We start from the raw sequence: 24,657 nt of genomic DNA, 5'->3' as shown, positions 1-24,657 counted from the left end.
ATTTTAGGTACAAGACATTGCATATATAATATATTTTTGAATAGCTTGCTGGTTACTTCACTGATCTGCATAAAACGAGTTGTCGTATTTGACCACTAGAAATTTGATGTGTGGCGTGTCAATAGCCGGAAGCGAGACGAGGATGTCAAGCAGCAGACAAACAATATTTTTTATATTGATTATATCGAAATATTATATATTTATAGCACAAAAAAAGCAACGAACAAGGAAGTCTGCTCAACAATGAGAGATTAATCTTCTTTCAATTAAAGGCGGTAATATTGTTAAAATATATTTAAAAAAAAAAAAAAACACTAAAATATATTAAGTTCTATACTTTGTATATAGGGATATACTGATTCATTCGATATTTGTCTTAGAATAAAAACAAGTAAGAAAGCTGCAATCGAGTCGCTACCCATAAGTAAAACAGTTCTATATTAATTTTATATTAAATATACAAAATCAATATACCGCAAAACTTCGGAAAACTATATACCGTAGGCTATATTTGGTATATTAATATACATATATATTCACAATATACCATATCGTTCAAAAAATACAAAATTTGCCAAAATATCGCGAACGAGTCTTTAAGAAAGTTGGCAAATAAAATAAAATATTCTGCAAGTGGTATATTAGAACTAAATAATTTTAAATTTTCTGAAATTTATACTGAAATTAGTTAAATAAACATTTCGATAAAAATCGAACATAGTTTTGTTTACCCAACAATTATGGATAGACTAATGCTTGGTACCAAAAGTATACAATCGATCGCTTAAAGACTTGAACATCATGGTTGGAACAATCATATTCAACAAGCTATCATGAGTTTATTGCATATATTTTTATCAAATTTGTTTTTTTAGCATAATTTCAGAGAGGAGTCGATTTGTAAGTTCAATTCACTGTGTTACATTGTACTTTACTCCTCGTGGGGGTTGTTTTCGATCCACTTAAGAGCCCTGACGATGGCTTCTGGGATTGGGGGAGGAGTGGGCAGCACGGAACCCTTGGGTTGGTAACCGTTCTCATCGGCAACATATTCCAACCTGACGTGTTCGCCTTCGGGGGAGATCCATTCGAAGCTGCCCTGGATGTTGCCATGCACATCACCGCTCTCTTGGCGAGCAGCTCCGTTATCTAATTCCAGATTAGCATTGAAACCATCTGCTCGTACATCTTCAGAACGACTTTTAACATCGACATCAGCAGCGACGATGCAGAGAGCTGCGCAGACTAATAGCTGTAAAAATGTGTATTAAGTCAGATGGGTTCAGAGTGGATCCGTTGCAGCCTCAAAAGTACTCACAAGCTTGAACATTTTGAATTTAGGACAGTTGTACAAGGTTGAAACCAAAAGTGCACTGATGCCACTCTTAATCTTGACTCTCGTTTTTATACAGTTTCATCCCAAAGAACATAATACCTGTTCCTAATCGCATATGCAAATAATCGCATTACACAAATACAAATGTATATGATATAATATTTGGTTTTAGTATGCAAGAAACTTGAACGTATTTGCATTATTTTTGTCGCAGTTGCATTTCAATATTCATTTTATGTTAATTTATGCTTTTCTCTTTCGAGCTAAGTAAATTATTTGACTTTGGAGAAGAAGAAAACAACAGAATATTATTCATTTTAAGAGAGTGGAATTTTAAAAGAACGAAACATTTAGTTTGTTCACAGAACATTAACAGAAGCGTAACAGTATTATGAAAAGCAATATCTCTCAAATTTAATGTCGGATCGTAAATAAGATAAAAAAAGTTTTTTTTTATCTATGATAGATAGATTAATATTTCAAAATAAGAGTGAAGTCAATTTAATCATTTCTAGTTAAACAAATTAATGCAATTAATGAACACCAACATTAAAATCGTAAAATAATAAAATTTCAATTAAACAAGCCAGAAAACTTCAACCAAATGAAGATGCAAGCAGTGCGATAGTGGTATTATCGTTAAAATATATCATATTAATATATATAGCAATATTTACAAACATATATAAAAGAAAGAAAAAAAATTTGTGAATAAGATATAGCGGATATATATATTATATGCTAATTGAGCAGCGTTGCATTATATATTTTAAATAAAAAGTTCAATTTTTAGATATAAACAAAAAAATTTAAAACAAAACATGACAGCATTTATCGAAGGCTTAAATAATATTTAGATTCTTAGTGACTTTTATAAATCCTGATATTCTTGAATACCGTAATGTGAGATCAAAAGTATATGTAAATTATGAAAGTGGGAAGATTATCAGCATTATGTGGCCGAGACAGCTAAAATCAAGTTTAAACTCTTAAGTCGATATGAATTGAATTGGTTATTTTAAATAATTAATTTATTAATTTATACTAAACTTTCGCTTTTCAAGTATCAAACATTATAGGACGATGGATATTGATCAGTTTAGTAGTTACTTGATATGAGAACAAGACCTTAAACTTGTTCTAAATTCTCAAGAAAAATAATTTGCATTCAAAGTTAGGATTCCGATGCAACCAAAAATATATATCACTTTCTTTCGAGTAATTCATAAATTTGTATAAAATTTAGAGTATTCGCTCTCTAACTGCACAATAATCAACATGCTTAAAGCAGTAAGTATTATAATAGTATTATACAGCTAATACTGCAGTTTCATTCAGCTTGCACAAAATAATAAATAACAATAAATATAAAAAAAAACATGGCGACACCTTCTGAGTGATAAGTTTGTTCTTGTCCTATTGTTGTGTTAACTAGGACAACCTGAACCAATTCGAATTAGTGCTATATAAATTAAGTTTCCCAATACAGACTGCATAAGTTAGGTACAAATTTTATTTGAGTTATGCGTTTATAGTTCAAGCAGTGAAAGAATCATGACAAAAAACTTATACCAAATAGAGAATAATATTAAAAAAAAATATTCAATATTTTTTTCAGCTCGTACTCTTTGCTATATTGCTATACTAACTTTCCCAACTGAAAAAGTAAAGCCAAGTGAATCGGAAGGATTAGAGGAATCAGATATACCACCCTACCATTTTGAGGGCATACAGACAGGCAAAGATAGTGGCATTTTGAAGATAACTTCAAGCGATGGTGAGAGCATTATTATTGCCATCGATGGAGATGAGGTTGTGATTACGACATCTGATTAAAAGCCATAAATATACGACAATGTAAAAAAAAATACGTAAAAGTTAAATGAATTTTTCTATGTACAAGCTTAAACAATAAACAAAATAAAAAAATGTTGAGATGAATTAAGAATTATAAATGCAATATTAAAAAAAAGAATAATAAACGGTGTTTTTCAGTAGTTCAGTTTTGGATTAATATAATAATGGTACTTTTCAAATTCTACCTTAAAAAATGTAAAAATTTAAATAACACGTACACCTGAGCAAGTACACATTACTTTTTTTTTTAATTTAACTGATAAAAAAAAATTTAATTACAGGTAGAAGGAGCCATTTCCGATCCTATAAAGTATATTTATTACTTATCAGCGTTAACAGCCGAAACGATATAGACATGTCCGATGTATGATCAGAGACTAGAGCTATAATTTTGAACAGCATTTGTTATGTTTGCACGCAGATTAAATTTTTTTTTTTCGCCCCCGCAAATAAAAAAAAATCGAATAACAAATTTTAAAGCTGGTGCGACGATTTTTGGTAAATACACTAAGGCTGATGTCAGAGTGCGAGCGAGAAGCGATGCGATAATATTGGGCGAGAACGAGCGATAAACCACTGCAACCCTTTTCATATGCAATCGCTCGAAAGATGTCAGAGTGAAAGCGAAGCGAGTTGCGAGTTCAAGCGAGAAAGCGAGAGCAAAGCGAGAGAGCAGTTTGTAACCTGCTTTATCGCTTCAATTGTTTTCTTGCATTCTTTGATTTAATTACCGTTTATTTTCAAACCTTACAAAATAACAATGTAACTCGCTTCTCGCAAAGCACTCACTCTGACATCTTCTCGCTTTGCTCATCGCTTCTCGCATCGCTTCGCTTCGCTTCTCGCGCGCACTCTGACATCAGCCTAAGAACAATATCTAAGAAGTACTCGTATCTACTTGGATACGATCAGATACAAATTGTTTAAATTATTTAAGAAATAGTTTGATACGACAAATAAAATTAAATATTCTGCTGAAAATATTTAAACAGAGCTTTTGATGAAAGTAAAATAAAGTTTCCTTTACCCAGCAAATATGGAGAAACTGAAGCTTGGTACCAAAAGTATACCATTGAAGACTTAAACATTTGTTGAAACAATCATATTCAATAAGCTTTCATGAGTTTATTGCATATATTTTTATCAAATTTATTTCATAGCATAATTTCAGAGAGGAGTCCATGTGTAAGTTCAATTCACTGTGTTACATTGTAATTTACTCCTCGTGGGGGTTTTCTGCGAGCCACTTAAGAGCCCTGACGATGGCTTCTGGGATTGGGGGAGGAGTGGGCAGCACGGAACCCTTGGGTTGGTAACCGTTCTCATCGGCAACATATTCCAACCTGACGTGTTCACCTTCGGGGGAGACCCATTCGAAGTTGCCCTTGATGTTGCCGTGCACATCACCGCTCTCTTGGCGAGAAGATCCGTCGTTCAGGGAAACTTCAGCATCGAAGCCATCAGCGCGCACTTCCTCGGAGCGCTTCTCAACCTCCACAACAGCGGTGACAAGGCAGACAGCTGCGCACAGAACGATCTGAAAGAATTTTGTTAACAATTTGTACTCCTAGTCAATCCACTTGAGTACTCACAAGCTTGAACATTTTGAATTTAGGACAGTTGTACAAGGTTGAAACCAAAAGTGCACTGATGCCACTCTTAATCTTGACTCTCGTTTTTATACAGTTTCTTCCCAAAGAACATAATACCTGTTCCTAATCGCATATGCAAATAATCGCATTACACAATATATGATATAATAGTTTTTAGTATACAAGAAACTTGAACGCATTTGCATTATTTTTGTAGCAGTTGCATTTCAATATTCATTTTATGTTAATTTATGCTTTACTCTTTCGAGCTAAGTAAATAATTTTGTCTTTGGAAGAGAAGAAAACAACAGAATATTATTCATTTTAAAAGAGTGTAATTTTAAAAGAACGAAACATTGAGTTTGTTCACAGAACATTAACAGAAGCGTAACAGTATTATGAAAAGCAATATCTCTCAAGTTTAATTGATATTAAACGATCTGATGATCTATAATAAGATAAAAAGGTTTTTTATTATCTATCATGGATAGATTAATATTACAAAATAAGAAAACAGTCAATTTAATAATTTCTAGTTAAATAAATTAATGCAATTAAAGAACACCAACATTAAAATCGTAAATTAATAAAATTTCAAAAAGCAGGCCAGAAAACTTCAACCAAATGAAGTTGCAAGCAGTGCAAAGCCGGTATTACCGTTAAAATATATCATATTACTGAAAGATTGTCAAATATAGCGCGTTCTATTTGATATTTTTGGTTTGATTTAATTACTGAAAGATTGTCAAATATAGAGCGTTCTATTTGATATTTTAGCTCGGTCAATTCATTTGTTTTCGTTTGAACACCATTTATGGTACTTGTAGCCAAGATTTAAGTAGTTCAATAGCTTAGTTAGACCAAATTCTGTAAGAACAAAAAATTAAAAAATTTATTGTTTGAATGCACAGTGAATGCTGTGAAACTGATCGGTAATATATTTTACCTATGGAGGAATTTAGGAAACAAAATTCAAATAAGATAAAGATATTCAGTAAAGATTTACAATCTTTAATTTAAAATGATTAATATGATTAAAGTACTTTTGTAATGTATACAAAAACAGGTGCATCAAATTAGATATAGCAACATTTACATACATATATAGAAGAAAGAAACAATTTTGTGAATAAGATATAGCGGATATATATTGTATAGTATGCTAATTGAGCAGCGTTGCATTATTTATTTTAAATAAAAAGTTCAATTTTTAAATACAAACAAAAAAATACAAAACAACATGACAGCTTATATCCAAGGTTTAACAGTCATAATAATGTTTAGACTCTTAGTGACTTTTATAAATCCTGATATTCTTGAATACCTAGATGTTAGATCAAAAGTATATGTAAATTATGAAAGTGGGAAGATCATCAACATTATGTGGCCGAAACAGCTTAAATCAAGTTTAAACTCTTAAGTCGATATGAATTGAATTGTTTATTTTAAATAATTAATTTATTCATTTATACTTAACTTTCGCTTTTCAAGTATCAAACATTATAGGACTATGGATAATGATCAGTTTGGTAGTTACTTGATGTGAGAACAAGTCCTTAAACTTGTTCTAAATTCTCAAGAAAAATAATTTGCATTCAAAATTAATGCATCCAAAAAAAAAATAGTTCAAAAAGTGAATGAATCAGAGATGATAAAAAAAACTTATATAATATATATTATTAATATTATTATATATATGTATATTTTTTTTTTTTATTATTATTAATATTTTTTCAGCTCGTACCCTTTGCAAAAATTTTTGATTGCGCTTACTTTCCCAAATAAAAAATTAAAGTCAAGTGAATAAGAGGAATCATTTTGAGGGCATACAGACCGGCAAGGATAGTGGCATTTTGAAGATAAGCTCAAGCGAGGGTTATTATTGTCATTGATGAAGATTACGACTCTTAAACTAAAGCCATAAATATAAGTCAATGTAATTTTAATGAATGAAAATGAATGTTTCTATGTACAAGTTTAAGCAATAAAGGAAAATAAAAATTATGAGATTAATTAAGAATTATAAATGATTTGTTTTATTAGTTCAGTTTTGGATTAATATAATAATGGTACTTTTCTAATGCTACCTTGAAAGCGTAATAATTTAAATAGCACGTAACCCTCAGGTTTCTTCAATTTTTCTGATCAAAAATACATTTAATTTATAGGGTCAACCATAAAATTTAATATTAATATTTAATGTTTCCATTAGTATGAGTATGAAAAGTCTCGGCTTTCTTTTATTTATTTTGTACCCACACCTAACATTGAGATTTATTTTTATTATTATATTATTATATTATTATTTAAGATAGTCTTCTATTCGATGACGACATAAATAAATAATTTTGGATAATATTAAATAACCGATGGGTCATTGTGTTATTGGTAACTCTTAATGAATAATTTGATTGTTCTAAAGATATAAATCGATTAATAATTAAATTTCAATACAAATTTATTTGGCTTTAGCAAGTATCTCACAGTCGAGCACACTTACATTTTTTTTTCAATTCAGTTTTTATATGTGCAAATGTATCTTAAAGTAATTCGAAACGAATTCAAGTTTTGAAGACTTTAGGTAGTCTAAACGAAAGTGAAATCGTGAAATCAGTCAAATGTTGACTTACTTGTTCTTTATTAATGTATAATTAAATTGTATTTATTATATAAGACATAAAATACATATTTAGAGGGGTCGACCTTATGACAAGTTTTTCTGATGCAATATAAATTTATGGTCATGTGGATTATTTATTGCACTTAACGCTTCTCTGACGTCTGAATAAATATGGCTAATTTAATTTGATTAGCTACATTTTGCAAGATATGCAATAGAAAGAAATATGGTTAAATGGACTCTACATAAAACAGTTAGAAACTTATTTATAGCAATTATGCAAATGGGTAATTCTCTGACGGATGTCGCGACCATCTTTTCAGTGAACAAAAAAAAACACAACCTGAAAAAATTTTAAAAATGAGAAAATCTTACTCTTATAGCTCTAGATTATTACTTTAATTAGAGCTAAGAATGGTTTTGAAATTATCTTTCCGTTTTGTTTTGTGTTCTTATAATTGCAAAAATTAACAAATTCGTACTCAAAACCAAAAAATTAACAAATTTACATGTATATTTTATCGTAAAACAGAACAAGTTTCTAAAATCAATCTTAGCTCTAAAAATAGTGATAATCCAAAGCTTTAAGAATAACTTTCACTTATTTTCAAAATTGTTTTAGATTATGTTTTTTATGTTTAACTGTAAAGGTGGTCGCACGCGACAATTACCCATATGCTAAACACATTTCAATAAATATGATGTGCCTGAAATATTCATATTTTGTTTCACTGGATTTTATTTTAAAAACTGCAAAGGAATAACCTGTTATAGCATGCAGTCGGACTCGTTCTGTCAGATCACACTTAATGCATTTTAGCATTAGCAGTCGCAGAAGTTAATTTGAATACCCTATAAGTCTGCAAACGTTTTGAGACATTAACATGATAAAATGTATACAAAAATATGTAAAGCAAGGAAACAGGTATTAACTTCTCCGAAAATAATCTGTATAAAAGTCAGGCCCAGATTAGGGAAAAGTATCAGTAAACATTTGGTTTCAGCCTTGTACAACTGTCCCAATCTCAAAATGTTCAAGCTTGTGAGTACTCAAGTGGATCATTACAAGGACTGACTAGGAGTACAAAATATTAACAAAATTCTTTCAGATCGTTCTGTGCGCAGCTGTCTGCCTTGTCACCGCTGTTGTGGAGGTTGAGAGGCGCTCCGAGGAAGTGCGCGCTGATGGCTTCGATGCTGAAGTTTCCCTGAACGACGGATCTGCTCGCCAAGAGAGCGGTGATGTGCACGGCAACATCAAGGGCAGCTTCGAATGGATCTCCCCCGAAGGCGAACACGTCAGGTTGGAATATGTTGCCGATGAGAACGGTTACCAACCCAAGGGTTCCGTGCTGCCCACTCCTCCCCCAATCCCTGAAGCCATCGTCAGGGCTCTTAAGTGGATCGAAACTAACCCCCCCAAGGAGTATTAGAGCTATGAATTGAGATACTGATACTGAATTGATCGTACAAATGGACCACTCTCTCTGGAAACTGAAAACTCGATATCAAGCAATTATGATTAAGATTAGAGTATGCAGCAAAGAATGAACTATGAAAATATATGCAGCGAACTGCTAAAAGCTTATTCAAAGTTAAATGTTTTTTTAATCGAAAGTCTTAAATCAGCAAGAATGCGTGTTAGGAGCAGACAAACGGCGATCACGTATGTTAAAAAAAAATAAAAAACAAAAACATGAAGATCCATTGCGTTAAAAAGCTAACTGTATTTTATTATGAGCAAGCCAACCGGTTATGAGGCAATAATATAAATTTCGCTTTCAGTTTGCATATGATTTGCTAATTTTAAAACAAATAAATTAAGCTCAGTGGCTGGACTAAATCGTGACGGCGAAAACAAGTTTCATCACATATGGGATGACCCTGATCTTGTGATCGAATTTCGACGCTTGGCAATCACATTGCATGTTCTATTAGTTGATTGTCTACATATTGGACAGGGTCTTGTTATCTTTATTAGATATGGTTCATGTTCGAGGGTTCAACGGTTGCTTTATGACTGGCTCCGTTGAGTCAGTTGATCAGCAATTAAATAGTCAAGTAAATTACTTTGTTTTGATTTTTCATATTTTTAATTGCTTTGAGTTAATTTCTTGTAAAATTGCAATTATTATTATAATTATCAAGTAATGACGAGTAGAAATTGTATCCGTTTTAAGCGATGTACATTCATAACGATCACATAAACATAAATAAGAAACAAATCAATTTGTTTGTATGCTTTCGACTCGTATTCAGTAAATCTTTAACGCTGTCATTTCCATATTTTAGATTAAAAATTCAGTCTTATCGAGAACAAACTCAATTTTTGCTACCGAAAAATGAAAGAAGAAACCAGTAAGCAACATTCTCTAAGACGAAATAGAATATTTATATAGAGTGCACATTATCAAACATTTAGCATTCACCCAAGTCATGAGAGAAACTTGATTTAAACTGGTAAACAATTGTTTCACATAGCACAAAACGATAGCAACCAGATCCAAAAATTGAATGCCAAAAGGCGTTAAATAAACGAATATATTAATAATTTGTAGTCTACAGTTGACAGCATCGAAAACCTGACTTCAATTAACACAAATAAACCAGTCAGAATGCATAGATCTGCACGAAATCATAAAAATCACAAAAAAACGCCATAAACGATAACCGTTGACATTTGCACTCACCGTCTGGCGTAAAACCCAATTGCAATAAATTGCCGAATATCGGATAGGCTCTTGGTCCTGGAAATTGTCCGTCAATGTGTCTAACGACCCGTGCATATCTCTTGCCGTACAGCACTATACACGATATTAAAACAATTGCCGCGATACTGAGTAGAAACATTCTAACGCGTTCAAAGACTCGAACTAACTAAAACTTGAAATGCACACAGTAGCAAGTGCATTCACTATTTTCTTTAGCGGTCCATTGATTCGAATCAATCTCAACACTTAATTTTGAGTAACCTAATGAAGCTTACAAGTAAAACAAGTACGATTTGCGTTACAATTTTCCAGCAAGTGAGAGATTATTTCTCTCTTTAGTAAATGCAACTCGATGCGATAACCTATTCAGCTAATATCAGCTAGTAGTATTTATTTTTATAGAACGTCAATCACTCAGCTTGAATGATAATGCGATTATTAGATTATTTGTAATTTCCCTGTACTACGAAAGTAGTTCGTTTAATCAATTATACAAGCTTTAATAAATCAATTAGCGCTTCAAGCTCCTGCTTTGTTGATACTCTTAGTAAATACATGTTTCATGTATGCAAATTTATAATACTATAACAGATATCGCCTCTCTCATTCTAAAAAAAAAACCATAGTTTTTTATTAAATATTTTTGTCGGGCTTCTAAATGCTACCTCAGATCAAGTTTGTTTCAAATTTTTGCCACGCCGACTAATGAAAAAAAAATTTAATAAAAAGAGCAATTTTAAAGATAAAATTAAAAAAATGGAGAACTTATTTAAGAAATATTTTTTTGCACCAAAAAACACCTACCTCAATAGGGTTCTAGCTGCTTAGGCTGACAATCTGCTACATAAATTTAATACCCTTTCGAATGTAGTACCATGTCAATAAACCAAATATATATTAAATATGCATATGTATGTATATATATACATGTATATATATGTATATATAGTCGAGTATACCCGACTGCACTTACTTGTATCTTTACTAAAGTTACATTGAATAAAATGTTTCCAAAACCTTTTATTCAAATTTTTTTTATGAATGCCCATATGTATTTGATTAGTCCATTTGCCAGATGTGAACCGGCTAAAGCAGTCTAATCGTGGCAGAAGATTTCTTACTTGTTTCTTACTGTATTAATTAATAGGTCATTGGAGTACTGACGTATTTTTGGATTGTAGTCTCGACTCGAGTCTAATTCAAATCATTGAATTGCCGGGACTCGAAGTACAAGTATCGAAAAATTTAATTAACTGATTGCCTGCGAAGTGTTCTCGGCTATGCAAATGCTGCTGCTCTGATTTCTTCAATGAATGCACACAATAGTCTATTGTTCGGTTAGGGATAAAAGGAGAGTGTAAGAGAATAAAACGCGCTTAAATCAAAAATAAAATCTTAACTTTTAATTGATTGATTTTTGTGTCAACCAAGAAAGTAAATTCTCAAATCCAGATCAATATTCAACTAAAATTCGAATTAATCAGTATCCAATTAAAGCCACCGATATTACATTTTGATATATATAAATAAATTGATTTTACTGAGATTGAACTTATGAATATATAAATAAATTGCATTTGATGAGATTGAACTTATGAATAACCGTTGCTCAATATTCAAAAATAGCCTAACTTATTGTGAAGGAAACAGTTACAAGCTTGGAAGATATGTGCGGTAATCAGTCACCAGTTAGGACAAAGAACTATATACATATATAGAGGTAGGCTTTCCTCTGTGTTCAATCAAACTCCAGTTTCCTAAGAAAACACATTTATGGGAAATTTGTGTTGATTCTGTTTTGGAAGTCCTTGCGGTGGCGGCTCATCTAATTTTCTCACAAATCATACTCTCTAATTAATTTTAATATTAATTGGAATGGTTTCCTTTATTGGATGCATATTCAGAGATAATCGAATTCTATTAGCCAAGCGAATTTATCACAAGAAAATAAATCAAAATGCTTGTCGGTATTTGATGAAGTTTTTTTTTATTTGTAGATAATTTTAATGACTAATGAGTGCTAGGGCTGTGATAAGTCTTCCAACGATTCCTATTTGGATTGCCGAATGTGCCAATGGTTGTCCGTTTACAACAGATCTCAGCTGCCGCGCGATGCTGCATTGGGCTTGGATGGGCTGCTGCTTGGCACTCGGCTGGCCTGCACTCACTTGCTGAACTTGAGACCAACTGAATTGAGAATTATGTGAGACAAGATACAAAGATGATTGCAAGCTTTTCTCTTACCCGCACCACTGCGAGGATTCTTCATCTTTGTCGGCTTCTTGCGCAGTTCCTGTTGATTCATGCCGCCACTGCCACTGGGACCAGGTCCATGGGTATCAATTTGCATGCTCTCGTCACTGTCAGAGGCCTGACTCTTGAGCACCTTCTTAAGATTGATAAGCTAAACGAATGTGTTGGAGCACGAATGCAAATGCATTTTAATACTTTGAACTTGCGCCATGTAAATTCCAAGAATTTGTCTCTTACCTCTTGCTCAATGCGTTCCTTGTTGTATAAGCGTTTTGCCTTCTCGGTATTTGCATACTTGATCTGCATGTCAATGCAGTTGGAAACCCCGTCGCAGGAATTGACCCACGCTTGCAGAGTCTCTACTATCTTACCCGTGTAACCCGGAGGGATGTCACGCCCCTGAGCATAGTCAACCTCCAGAATCCGCGTGTTCTGAAACAGTTTTCCGTGTATGATGTCTGTAACAAAGAAAACAAAGGCTTCTTTAGGTAATTGATTTTGCAATGACTTCTTAACAATGTGCTGCTTAAATGTCAAATTCCTATTATTCCAAGTTGTATTATTATTCAACTTTGATCGAATACCATACATTAGCATTTAGTAGCAGTTAAGAGTTAAGTTATTAAAGAGATCAATTTAAGTATGTCTAGTAGAGCATTATATATAATTTATAAAATTTGTTATCTGAATCGATTTCTCGCTTTAAATAATACAACAATGTAATTAACTTTTACATTTATGTGAATTATCTATTATTTATAACTCCTTTATTTGAATTTAAAAGATTAAAGAATAGTTTCGATACTTAACATTTAAATAATCTAATTTTTGAAAATATATGCAATATATATCATTTTTATTTTTTTTAGATACTGTTATTAAAATTATAGAATTTGTATTTCTATAGATTTGATTTTACTTTTAGAACAATATAAGTAATTTTACGACTAATAACAATAGAAAGTGAAGATCTTCGGCTGTGTTTGATTTCAAATGTTGCTGAGCAGGTATTTTAAAAGGTAAACTCGTCTAATAAAAAGTCAAATTATTCGTGAACACACTGCAGTTGGCTTTAAAGAGCCACAGGTTCTACTCGCTCTCAATAAATTGCTATAAGCTCCTCTTGACAATGTCACACTGAACAGAAAAAACTATATGGACACAACTGCGTTTTGGATTGCCAGTTGCTAGCTCACAATGAGGTCAGACAACATAGTTTAGAAATGAAAGGGAAAAGTTTTAAGTCGTGCCTTGAATTTTCTTTTTTTGGCCTTCACGTACACAAAACGTTTTACAAAAAGTGTTGAAAGTGGCCTGAGCTATAGGAGTTGGATCTGTGCATCACATTGAGAGAGCAGAGTTCAAAAAACGTTCCGCCTTGTGTTGACAAAGTTAAAGTTGTTAATGTGATTTATGTTTAAAGTACGTAGCTTTAAATCTCTAGTCAGATTTAAATTAGTTTATGTAAAAAATATTGAAATCCTAAGCTCAAAGTATAATTTTAGCTTATCTAATATTTAAAAATAATCTAGTATCCACTTTAAGGAAAGCATGCTGTTAGTTTCGTGTGACACTTCAGAGACTTAAGCTGGCAAAAGCTGTGCGCATTACTACCATAGATAATAAAATTCTATTGGTAATATGTAATTAGTCTGGAATCACTTGACAAGTTCCAAAAGTGGATTGGAAAACGCTTTAAATGGATAACGATGGATTAGTTGAAAGTTTTTCATTGGACAGTTTGTAAAAGGGGTTGATAAAGCGTTGCCTAAGCCAGGTTGATAGCCAAATCAGTGGAGCAGCCATCCAACCAGTTGGAAAATGATAACAGGGGAAACAGCAGCATTACAGCATAGCGAATGTGCCAAAGTGATAGCCAGTGATAGCTGGTACAAAGTTTTGGCCACGGCCAACTGAACCCATTAAATGTCAAGGGCGTATGCCCTTTTTTGCCATGTCTAAGCACAAGTTAAGACCTTAAGCGCATTTTGGCATTGACTTAACGGTCACTTGGCCTTGAACGTGGCCCGCTGAGTCTAGGAGCCAAGTTTAGCAATAAGTACACCACCCACACATGTACAGTGTACAGTGTAAGAGCGTGTGTTTAAGAGATTCAATTACTGCTTCGGCTCCATCAATGCGGCAGCAGTTGAATGCGCCCCTAGCGATTGCTCTAATTAGCTTAAGAGACAAAATTTTGATTGAATTTGACGCCTAGAAGTATGCAACAAATAATTGAAAAGCAGGCTGCAAAAAAAAGGAAAGGAAAGTGAAACCACCCACTCACCATCTGGAAATGCCTCCATTTCCATCACTCACACTTCAGGCTTTAAGGTCTGTGGAATCAGCTTGTGTGTGGGCGTGTTCCACATGTAGCCACAAGTGTGGCTACAACTTTGCGGTATTTTTGGCGTTGACATGTGTCTTGTGCCGCTCGCCCATAAAATGTGGGTGGTGTCGGCTTGAAGAGAATAGCGCAACAATCAATCATGCTTTTTTTCCCAACCAGCTATGCCCCCCGCTTGGGTATGCCACAAATTGTGCCAAAAATTGTGCGCAACCCGAGCTGAATTTTGACTGGTGGATCTAGCTGTTGCCGATGGGCTGTACATACTCTTTTTTTTGCCGCAATATTTATTAAAATTGTTAAAGCTTGTGCTAGAGTTTTGCAATATTAATAAATTCTAATAATACTAATAGATATCAAAATTCCAAACACAGTGTGCAGATGGAATGCGATATTTAGTGTAAGCAACAGTTTTCAAAATTAAATTCTAAAATTATTGTGTATTGCTGAATATATTAAATATTTATTTTAGAACTAGAGAACAGTACAAAGTGGAAGAAAGAAAAACTCAGTTGATCTATTCAGTCAGTCATTCCATTTAATACGTTTGAGGCAAAATAGTTATTAAGCTTAACCCCAAGGCACTTTTGATAATAACTCTACGCTAAATAAAATGTTGTTGATTGTTATGTTAAGATTTTAGAGAAGTGATTATGTCAGTAAACATAATCTTTATGAGAGCATGAGCATAAGTTAACTCAAACTAAATTAAGACCAACTAAAGACTGAATGGTCACGTAAAGAATTTGTCCCTCAAAATAATTTCATGTTAATTACTTAGGCGCCCTCTAAGAAGGGAGTTGTTCGTTATACTAACTGCATTTAATTAATATTTCCAATTTAACTGACGTATTAAATTCACATGTGTGTAGTGTAGGAAAACATTTTCCGATATATTCAAGAAGATGCGAGTCGTTTTGTTGTTTTGATAAGGCCAAAGACTAAAAACCAACTTTCTGTATATAGATTACAAATGCTTTTAGTATTGAATGTTTCGAAATAGCCATTGATGTATTGCCAATAGGCCTGTTATGAACTACACGTAACAAACAAGTAAGAAAGCTACAATTGAGTCTACACAGATGAGCAAGCAAAATATTCCAGATTGTCAGCTGAGGCAGCAAAGGAAGAAAGTAAGCAGTAAGAAGGAATTTTTGCCAATACAAAATTCTTTATTAAATAACTTCTACAATTTTTATCGGATCTCAAATTTCTGGAATCATAAAAACTTAGTTACCAAATATAGCGACTCTTTACAATTATGCGTGGCAACCTTTTCACAACAATAATTTTTATACTTCAATCCCTCTTCTGTAAAGTTGAAATCTTCCTTTTAAGCATATTAAATGCAATTTAGCTATCAGGTAATTAAAAATATTATAGTTTGTTTTTAATTAATTTTTAAATTTAATTGATTAATTTTCTGATACTAAACAATTTGTTAAAAAAAAAACGCGTCTCTTTTAAATAGCCAGTCAGCAGGAAAGACTAAGCTTTGTGGAAACTTTACACACACCTGTCGCTGACAGCTTTAGCTAAAGCTGTCTTCAATTTTTTTGTGAGCGAAAATAAAACGAAAACTTATTAATTGAAAATTCAGAATACCGTCAGCAGGCGACAGTGTCGGCGAGATAGGTAAAAACAAGCACCATTGAAACTTGTGCCATCAATAAAAAGTCAGTTTCGTGCAACTATTGGAAACTTTTCACCTAAAACTGGCAAACTGCTGGGACAGATTCGCGAAACTTTCGGCGACCAGGTTTACAGCAATGACTTGCAGACACCTTAAAGTATGAAGCATACACACAAAGTAATCAAAAACAGAAATCGGTACATAAGCCACAGTATGAACTTCACATTCGCTTCAAAGGCCAGTATGGATTGAAATGAAAGTAACCAAACAAAAAAAAACTCAAAAGCGCTTTGTATAATAACGATGTCGGATCCACTAAAGTGAATCTTCTACCAAAAGAAATTAAAATGAAGCTGAAATAAAACAACACAACCAACTATATACAGTCTCAACATTGGTTACAGCAGATGCATAAAAACAAAACACAAAAAAAAAAAACACGTGGGAAAACAATGGAAATAATTCTAAGCAAGTCACAAAGCTATAGTCGAGTGTGCTCGACTTTGAAATACCCGCTACTCAATTAAAAAAAAAGGAAAACAATACAAAAGCGGTATTATTGTTAAAATATATTAAACATATGCAAAAAAAAAATTTTTAAAAAAATGTTAAAATATACTACTTATACTAAAAAATACTAAAATCCACCAAATAAATCTACTTGAATATACCAAATGAAATAGTTTCTATATCGATATTCAAATTTTATTATAACAGAATCCAAAATATTCGTAATTGCCCAACAAAGCAATTAAAAGCTGACAATCATAAAAACTCTCGTTATTACTGTACATCCCAAAAATAGTGAATCTAGCTTTGAAATTCTGCTTTCTATTCGATTTTCGGGGGCGGAAGTGGGCGCTGTAATAATCCAAAGCAAACTTGATCTGCGTGCAACAATAACAAGTGCTATCAAATAAAATTTCAGTGCTCATACTAACAGATAGACATGGCTATATCGTTGGTATAAAGTCATAATACTCTTCTGCCATTTGCGTAGCGGGTATAACAATTACTACAATACTCAAATTAAAGTTATACTGAATAATTGAAAAATACTTCAGTGAAGTAAAAACTCCTTGAAATACACTAGTTGCCAGCCATCTTAACTACAAATTCAGTTAAGTTCAATATACTCTTTTACCAAGGACTTAGGGTATTGGCTTAGAAAAAAGCGGTGCATACATCGTGACACTGGGAATTTACACCACAAATAAACTTTACGAGCATGTTACGTTTATTTTGAGCGCTCTTTCCCTCTAGTTGTTTCAATTGTTGCTCTATTTGAATATGCAATTTTTTTGACAAGGTAAAAACAAAACTAAGAAAAGGAATTTAAAATAAACAAGAAACACAACACAAAAAAGCATAAATGGCGCTTAGTTAAAAGTTTATGCAACTGACAACGGACACAAATGCTTCAACTGATTTGATGAGGGTTAACAACAGTGGGAAACAGAGAATGCCAACCGCAAAGACAAGAAAAGTTGTCAGATTTTTCAAGCAAAAGGTGCTTGCAAATTAAATTCCCGTTTCTTAATACTTTATTAGCAAGTTATTTTTTATCTTCTTTTATTGTTAGTGAAAATATATTGAACTAATCAGCATTTGAGCCAAACAAAGGATGCTTGATTCGTTCGCAGGTAATCAATCTCTTAGCCAACAGATTGCCTCCACACTGCTCCACTCTCAGTTCAGTTCAGTGTTGTGTTTTCCTTACTCAACTTACCGAATTTCAATTATAAAACGCATTTAATTACTGTAAGCAGACTGCGACGCAATCATCTCCTCAGTTGCTCCTCCCTATGTGAAGACAAATGATGCTCTAATGGGTCCCTGAAACGTGAGGCAACCAGACCAAGGAGCAAACATTAACAGCATGGAGAGCGTCTAAAAAGCCCACAACAAACAACAGGAGTCGTGTCCTGTGGCGCCCTCGAGCAGCCTAATGGCAGCTTAAGGCCTCAACACACACTCAACCATCAACCTCATCCATCCCCTATATTGCCACCATTAAATTTCGATTCAAGATTACATCGCCTAATAGTATGCAATGCTTTTTAGGCACCGTGATTGTCCTGCTACCTCTTGATGGCTCAATGATGCCTATCATAACATAAATCTTGGCCATTGCTTGGCCCGGGGCTCCCCATATTTGCAGTACATTCACTTTGGATTTGAAAAGCAATTAAGCAGGTAGTAAGGCTGGACAATATGGACTGTCTGTGACCTGGCAAGTGCTTGTGTTTTCTTTTTCTTTGAGTGAGACCTGTATCCTGCGGGCTTACAGCTTACACTTGTCACTTTATTTGCTCTGTTGATTACTTGAGTAATGGATGCGAAGATTCCATTTAAAAATTTGCCTTCTATTTGTTTACAGCCTTCGTTTTTCTGGCATTTGAAAATGCACGTCAAACGAATGAGACATCAAGCATCTTACTTATTAGTTCAAGTTGGGGGAAATTTCTTTGAAAACTAAACATTTGCCTAAATCCAATTTCACAACTTCCATGCCATTTGTTCACGGCATGTTTAGCTCTAGAGCCAAAAGTCAACACCAAATGCGTAAATACCATGCGAGTTTCCTAATCTAGTCGCTTTCAAAAAATCAGATTCCACTATTTTTTTGTTGGGCTTTTGAAACCTCAATTGCGTTGAACTTTGCGGTATTTGGCAAACATCAAAAAGTCAATGTGTTGCAGCATAGCATCGCAATAGTTAGTTTCAGTGCTGCACAGCCTCAGCAGAAATTAATTAAAATGGTGTGAGATTACATTGCAGTGTAACGTAGGAGAACACGATGAGCATTTTGTTCAAAATGTTTTGCATTCGCAAAGCCAGATAATACACAATGTGAAGCAGCTGTGTTTCGTACTTTGATTTTTGCATTTTTGTGTTCTGTTTGTGTTTCTGCATAGTTCGCGAATAAAGCCGCAAAATTTGTTGAACGACACCAGCACTGAACTTTAAAACTACTCATGTGAAATTCAGCCAAGCGTTAAAGACAACACATGCATAATTCACGTAATTAAGTAGTTCTCCTAGAAAATATATATTTTAGATTACCATAAATTCAAAGCAAAATTCATTTAAGTTAAGATTACCATTTATAAAATAATTTTGGTCTCATAAGTTGAGCAAATCTATTCACAGTTTACGGATAATAAAAATGTATTTCTTTATCCTTTATTTCATTGAAATTCATATCGATTCATATCAACAAATATGTATATAAACTCTGTATATCATTATCAATAAAAACGAGTCCAGTCTTGTACTTCTCAAAACTTGCCACGATTTAAAGAGTAAAAAATTAAAAAAAGAATTGATATAGATTCACTGTCATACTAATTTTTTTTTATGAATACATATAATATATATTATAATATATTTTTATTAATTTATTTATTTATCATTATCATTATCGATATCATCATATTCAACTATTCTGTATAGAAGCAAGATTGTCTACAAGATTCAAAACTTTTTAATATTCAACGTTTAATAAATAAAATAAGTTCGATATAAATTCACAGGCTTACTAATTTATTTTTATTAATATAATAAAATATATATTTATCCTTTAATCGAATATATTCATATTATCTATTCTGTATAGAAACAAGATTGTCTACAATAAACATTAATAAAAGCGAGTTTGATTTCTTATTATATTAACTTGCTAAGTTTTAACGTTTAATAAAATGATATAAAATCACTGACTTACTAATTATTTTTTATTTAGCAAGCTAGTTTACAAGAGTGGTAAATATCAAGTGGACTTACAATCCAATTTTATCCCCAAAACAAGGGCTCAAGATGAATGTTTTCTTCTTTTAATACCCGTTACCCATAGGGTAGAAGGGTATTATAATACAGTGCCTGCAGGGAATGTACATATGTGACAGGTATTTATATTCTTGATCAGCGTCAACAGACGAGAATTGGTTGCGGTCAGATTAAAATTATACCTTGGCTGGCAATCTGGTATATTGTGTAGATTTTGAATGTACTACATCAATATACCAACAATAGCATTTGGTATGTTTTAGTATTTTTAGGATATATTAACTCTGTATATTTTAAGAATGGATAGCTGGTATCTCACAGTCGAGCACACTCAACTGTAACTTTCTTTCTTGTTTATTTCTTAGAAGAAGAAATCATTAGGACAAAGTGTTTGGGCAGCTGTCGTCAGAGCACTTTTTAGGCGCGACTGGTGAGAGTGTGCCTTGGATATTGGTGTAGCCGGACGTCATTTTGACTGCTGGTCCGACAGCGACAGCGACCCACGTCACTTAATGAATCCGGCCAAACACGCGCTACGGCCGGTTCATTGTTTTTGAGAATGAACGCACAAGGATACGGCACAGTGGAATGCCTTGCGTTGTCCTGGCTAATCAAGTGCACTGCCTAGGCAATGGATGGGGGGGAAATGAGAAACATGACACGACTTTATTTTGTATTCGGTCCAACTGTTGCCAGACAGCAACTCAAAGGAGAGAAGTGAATTTCTCCAGCTCATTGATGGCTGTTCTGACACCTTTTCTCTCAGCTGTTGCTTTGGCTGCAGCTTACAAAATGCTAATTTGGGCGCTTTTGGCTTGCTTGTTGTTGTGTTGTTCAAAATGTAGAAAAATTAGCATTTGATTTAATTATTTAGAGTGTGATGCGATGCTTGTCTACCTGAGTTTATCTGACAGTCGATAAGTGATTAAAGAAGTTTCCCGATGGAGAGTTTCGGAAGTGTGCGAAGTTCTTATCACAAACATATTATCAATAACATTAAATTAATTAAATGCAATTAAAGTGTTTTACACTTAACTTAAGTCGGTTCAAAAGTTGCATGACAAACGAACTACAAAATTTAAATGCGTCCTTCGCTCTACTTGAAAAGGAATTCGCTTTCACGCGCTTAACTTAACGTGACTTTACCTAATCTCAAGTTCAAATTAACGCATGCACGGCAATCATTTTTTATGCCTATATTTTAAATGAAATCAGCAGACCAAGGTCACGCTCAACTAGGCTTAAATTATAGTGTGGGCGGCGCCTGTGCTTCATTTACGTAAACTTATTCAATTACAGTTGTAATTTGCATTTCAACACCCTGCACCCAACATAATTGGCAATGAGGTATACCAACTATCAATATGTTCTATATGGAATATGGTATAAGTGCAGTGTTTGCTATTAAAGCATTGCTCAATTAAGTCATACGGTTTGTAGACCATCACTGATGAATCCACAACAAGTAACCTAAAATGGCAGCAATAAAATAAGAAGCAAAATAAAATATACGCAAGCACTGAGATATAATTTCCCACAATTGTTTTAGCGAGCTCATTTTTCGGCTTGCATTGCATTTTTGGATTATTTTTATGAAGTTGGTGCTTAACATCAAATATTTCTATTGTCAGTATATGCCAGAAATCAGAATTAGTTTTTTTATTGAAATTTTTTGAGTGAATCGCATTCAGATTCATATTACAACTTTTAACGCACTGGCATCGACGACAATTTCTGATTAACATTTAATTTTTCCAGCGTCTAATGCATTGCTTTGTGTTGCGTTCTTAACTTTTTCACTTTCTATCAAGCAAATTCATAATTAAAACCTGCGGCTACTGTGCTTGATATTTTTTTTAACCTTCTTATTCGAGCTATGCAGTCACAAGCAATCGTGTTTAAATTACAGAAAACAAAGAAAGCATTCCTGAAAATCAGGAATGCTTTTAGTCAAACGTTCAAAGAAATTTGTTTATATGGAAACCTTCAACCTTGAAATAAGTTGTACATATGTTATGTTTGTAAATACGTATTGAATTCAGTAAGCAATTTACTGCAAACATCCCTTATAAGCAATCATTTATTAAATTTAGTTTAATATATAATTGCAAATATATAGTAAATATATCGCCAATATTCAAATTTACATTGGGGAATTGTGCATAGTAGTTGGTTAATAATTTAAAATGAAATAATAACATATATATTATAAAAAATGCACTTCAGGAGGTCTCTAAAACTAATTTTTGCCGTACTTTAAAGTGAAAAAAAAGTTCTTTTAAGTTCATTAAAATGAAAATGTACATAAGTTTATACTCATGCAAAATTATTTTATTAATTTTTTTTGGTATTTTATTTTTTTTTTAAATTATTTTTTTTTTTAAATAATTTAATTATTCCTATTGTTATTATTATTATTTAAATTGGAGTTTTATGTTTAGCGTGTTTTGGGAAAAATGTTTTTATAAGAATTTTTGAAGGTTTTGCTATTTTTTAATTTTGCTTGTGTATGTTCAGCAGTTGATTTCAAATCAACTTGACAGAAATGCAACTAAAACCATAATTTAAATGCTAAGATAGCAAAATGACGCATTTTTACAAAATTGTTCAATGAATTCATTATAATTTGACAAACCTCTTTTTTTTAGAATATCATTTTATATTTATTCACGTAATTGACTGTCAAATAGCATTAATACTTTTATATTATGATGGTTAAATAGTATAATTTTAAAAATTATCTCTCAATTCAAAATATGTGATACCCTCCAGTAGTAGCAAAATATTGCGAATATACTATAACCATAGGTATATACCAAAAAGTATGTATATTTGGTAATACATTCAAAATATATCCCATTGTCCCTGCAGCTACATTAAATTTTTGTCATATAAATTTATTTATTGAATAATGTATAAGTTCAACCTTAAGTAATCTTGATTGGCATTCAACAATGACAAGTGTTAAAAAAAAAGATATAACTCTTTTAATATCTAGCAGGATCTATGTGATGTTACAGACTCGGCCGTTGACGCTGATCACCAATATAGTATGTATTCACCGAACTCGTGCAAATGCCAGCTTCTGCTCATACACACAAATTTATAATACCCTACCTAGGAATTTAATTTTTCTAACACACTTGCGAACTTGGAAATGAGTGCATTTTGTACTATCATACAATAAAACAACTTAAGCAAACACAATCAGTTTTAAAAATTAAACTTAGATTTCCTCAAGCTGGAACTCAACGAGTTCAACTGCAAACAGAAGCGCAACTCACCTGCGTAAATAGCCTCAATGATGATGTCCTCAAGGTGGCGCACGTTGTCGATTTCCAGTTCATTTAATAGGACTGCATAGGGAATGCTTTTGGTCTTGATGGCCAGCGATACGATGGTCAAATGCTGTAGTTTCTTCTGCATTGCCGGTGTCAACTCAATGTAATCCTGTTGCTGAGCACGGAACTGTTTGTAGGTGCCGTAGGCGAACAGATTCAGTGTATTGTAATACTTGGCATCGGGGCCGTCCTTCAACTAATCCCATAGATAGTAGTTAATTGCTAGTTGCACATTTCTCAAATAACTCCAATACTTACCTCGGCTACATTGGGTTCCGCTAATAATTCGCCGAAAACAAAGACGTTCGGCGCGTCCAGCACTTGTTTGATGACATCGAGCAGAGCTTCGCCGGTTGCGTTCTTGGCCAGCACACAGAACTGTTGTAGGAATGTCTCCTTGCTGGTGCTGGGCTCCTCATTGCCGAGAAGCATATCTTGTGCCATTTTAATAATTAATCTTGCGAGAATTTGTTTTTCTGATTACAATTGCACAGCTGCTAATCTATCGTTTGATATACGTTTTGGGTCTATCGATAATCACAACAGAAAAAATATTCATTTGAACTATCGATATTTACGCCACGAACACGCATACAGGCTTATCGATTTTGTGGCAACAGCTGTTTACAACACATCGCAAAGCTGGCTGCTATGAAAAATGAAAGCAATGTTTACACAAAGGGCGGGAAATTTGAAATGGACGCAAATTTGTTAGTGAACCATATGTTCGTATTAATGTAATATTAAAATTAAAATTGAAACTTTTTGGATAAACACTTAACAAACAAGTTTCCTAGTTAACACCCCATTAAAATTCTAGTGTATATATGTATTTACTTCAGAATATTAATACAGCATTTTACTTTAATCCAGTGCTTAGCCTTCTTTATTAGTTTTATTAGAAAGCCTATCAGGCCAATAATGCTTAAATTGTAGTAACTTCCCTTTTAAAACACTTTGCACTTTCACACATTTTTTTTGCCTCACACACACAAAACACTCAATGGGAAAAATCTTTGGGGAGTGGTTGTAAAAATGCCGGTAGCCATATAAAAATTTACCCCTTAGCGACTTGCAGTGCGAAACTTTTTGTACGTCTTTCTACTTGGGCCACACTTATTATTATTTGCCGAGTCTGCATAAAAGTTATACGTATAAAAAAAAAGGTGCAGGTCAAA

The 24,657-nt window shown here is 33.0% G+C and overlaps 5 protein-coding genes across 5 annotated transcripts in view; 1 reads left to right on the top strand and 4 right to left on the bottom strand.

Moving 5' to 3' along the window:
• Positions 1–10,300, bottom strand: part of LOC133840395 (cytochrome P450 4e3-like) — a 51,359-nt gene extending 41,059 nt beyond the window's left edge. The window contains exon 1 of the mRNA XM_062272204.1: positions 10,096–10,300. Within this exon, the coding sequence (XP_062128188.1) occupies positions 10,096–10,255 (160 nt within the window). The 5' untranslated portion in view covers positions 10,256–10,300. The remainder of the gene's footprint in view (positions 1–10,095) is intronic.
• LOC133840412 (larval cuticle protein 4-like) lies at positions 757–1,410 on the bottom strand. Its single transcript, XM_062272220.1, has 2 exons — positions 1,319–1,410; positions 757–1,252 (listed from the first exon to the last, which is right to left on the bottom strand). Exons 1-2 carry the CDS (start codon positions 1,328–1,330, stop codon positions 932–934), a joined length of 333 nt encoding a protein of 110 aa, XP_062128204.1. The 5' UTR covers positions 1,331–1,410; the 3' UTR covers positions 757–931.
• LOC133840411 (larval cuticle protein III/IV-like) lies at positions 4,304–4,893 on the bottom strand. Its single transcript, XM_062272219.1, has 2 exons — positions 4,786–4,893; positions 4,304–4,730 (listed from the first exon to the last, which is right to left on the bottom strand). Exons 1-2 carry the CDS (start codon positions 4,795–4,797, stop codon positions 4,410–4,412), a joined length of 333 nt encoding a protein of 110 aa, XP_062128203.1. The 5' UTR covers positions 4,798–4,893; the 3' UTR covers positions 4,304–4,409.
• Positions 8,338–8,999, top strand: LOC133840396 (larval cuticle protein III/IV-like). Its single transcript, XM_062272205.1, has 2 exons — positions 8,338–8,447; positions 8,515–8,999. Exons 1-2 carry the CDS (start codon positions 8,436–8,438, stop codon positions 8,836–8,838), a joined length of 336 nt encoding a protein of 111 aa, XP_062128189.1. The 5' UTR covers positions 8,338–8,435; the 3' UTR covers positions 8,839–8,999.
• Positions 10,301–12,084: 1,784 nt separating the features above from the next.
• On the bottom strand, positions 12,085–24,017 carry LOC133842938 (COP9 signalosome complex subunit 7). The gene is made up of 5 exons (XM_062276245.1): positions 23,738–24,017; positions 23,423–23,675; positions 12,607–12,827; positions 12,361–12,520; positions 12,085–12,303 (listed from the first exon to the last, which is right to left on the bottom strand). Exons 1-5 carry the CDS (start codon positions 23,921–23,923, stop codon positions 12,281–12,283), a joined length of 843 nt encoding a protein of 280 aa, XP_062132229.1. The 5' UTR covers positions 23,924–24,017; the 3' UTR covers positions 12,085–12,280.
• Positions 24,018–24,657: the final 640 nt, after the last annotated feature.

Source organism: Drosophila sulfurigaster, chromosome 3 (genome assembly GCF_023558435.1).
Source record: "Drosophila sulfurigaster albostrigata strain 15112-1811.04 chromosome 3, ASM2355843v2, whole genome shotgun sequence".
NCBI classification, from domain to species: domain Eukaryota; kingdom Metazoa; phylum Arthropoda; class Insecta; order Diptera; family Drosophilidae; genus Drosophila; species Drosophila sulfurigaster.
Note: the sequence above shows the minus strand (reverse complement) of the source record. Positions and strands in the feature narration are given on the sequence as shown.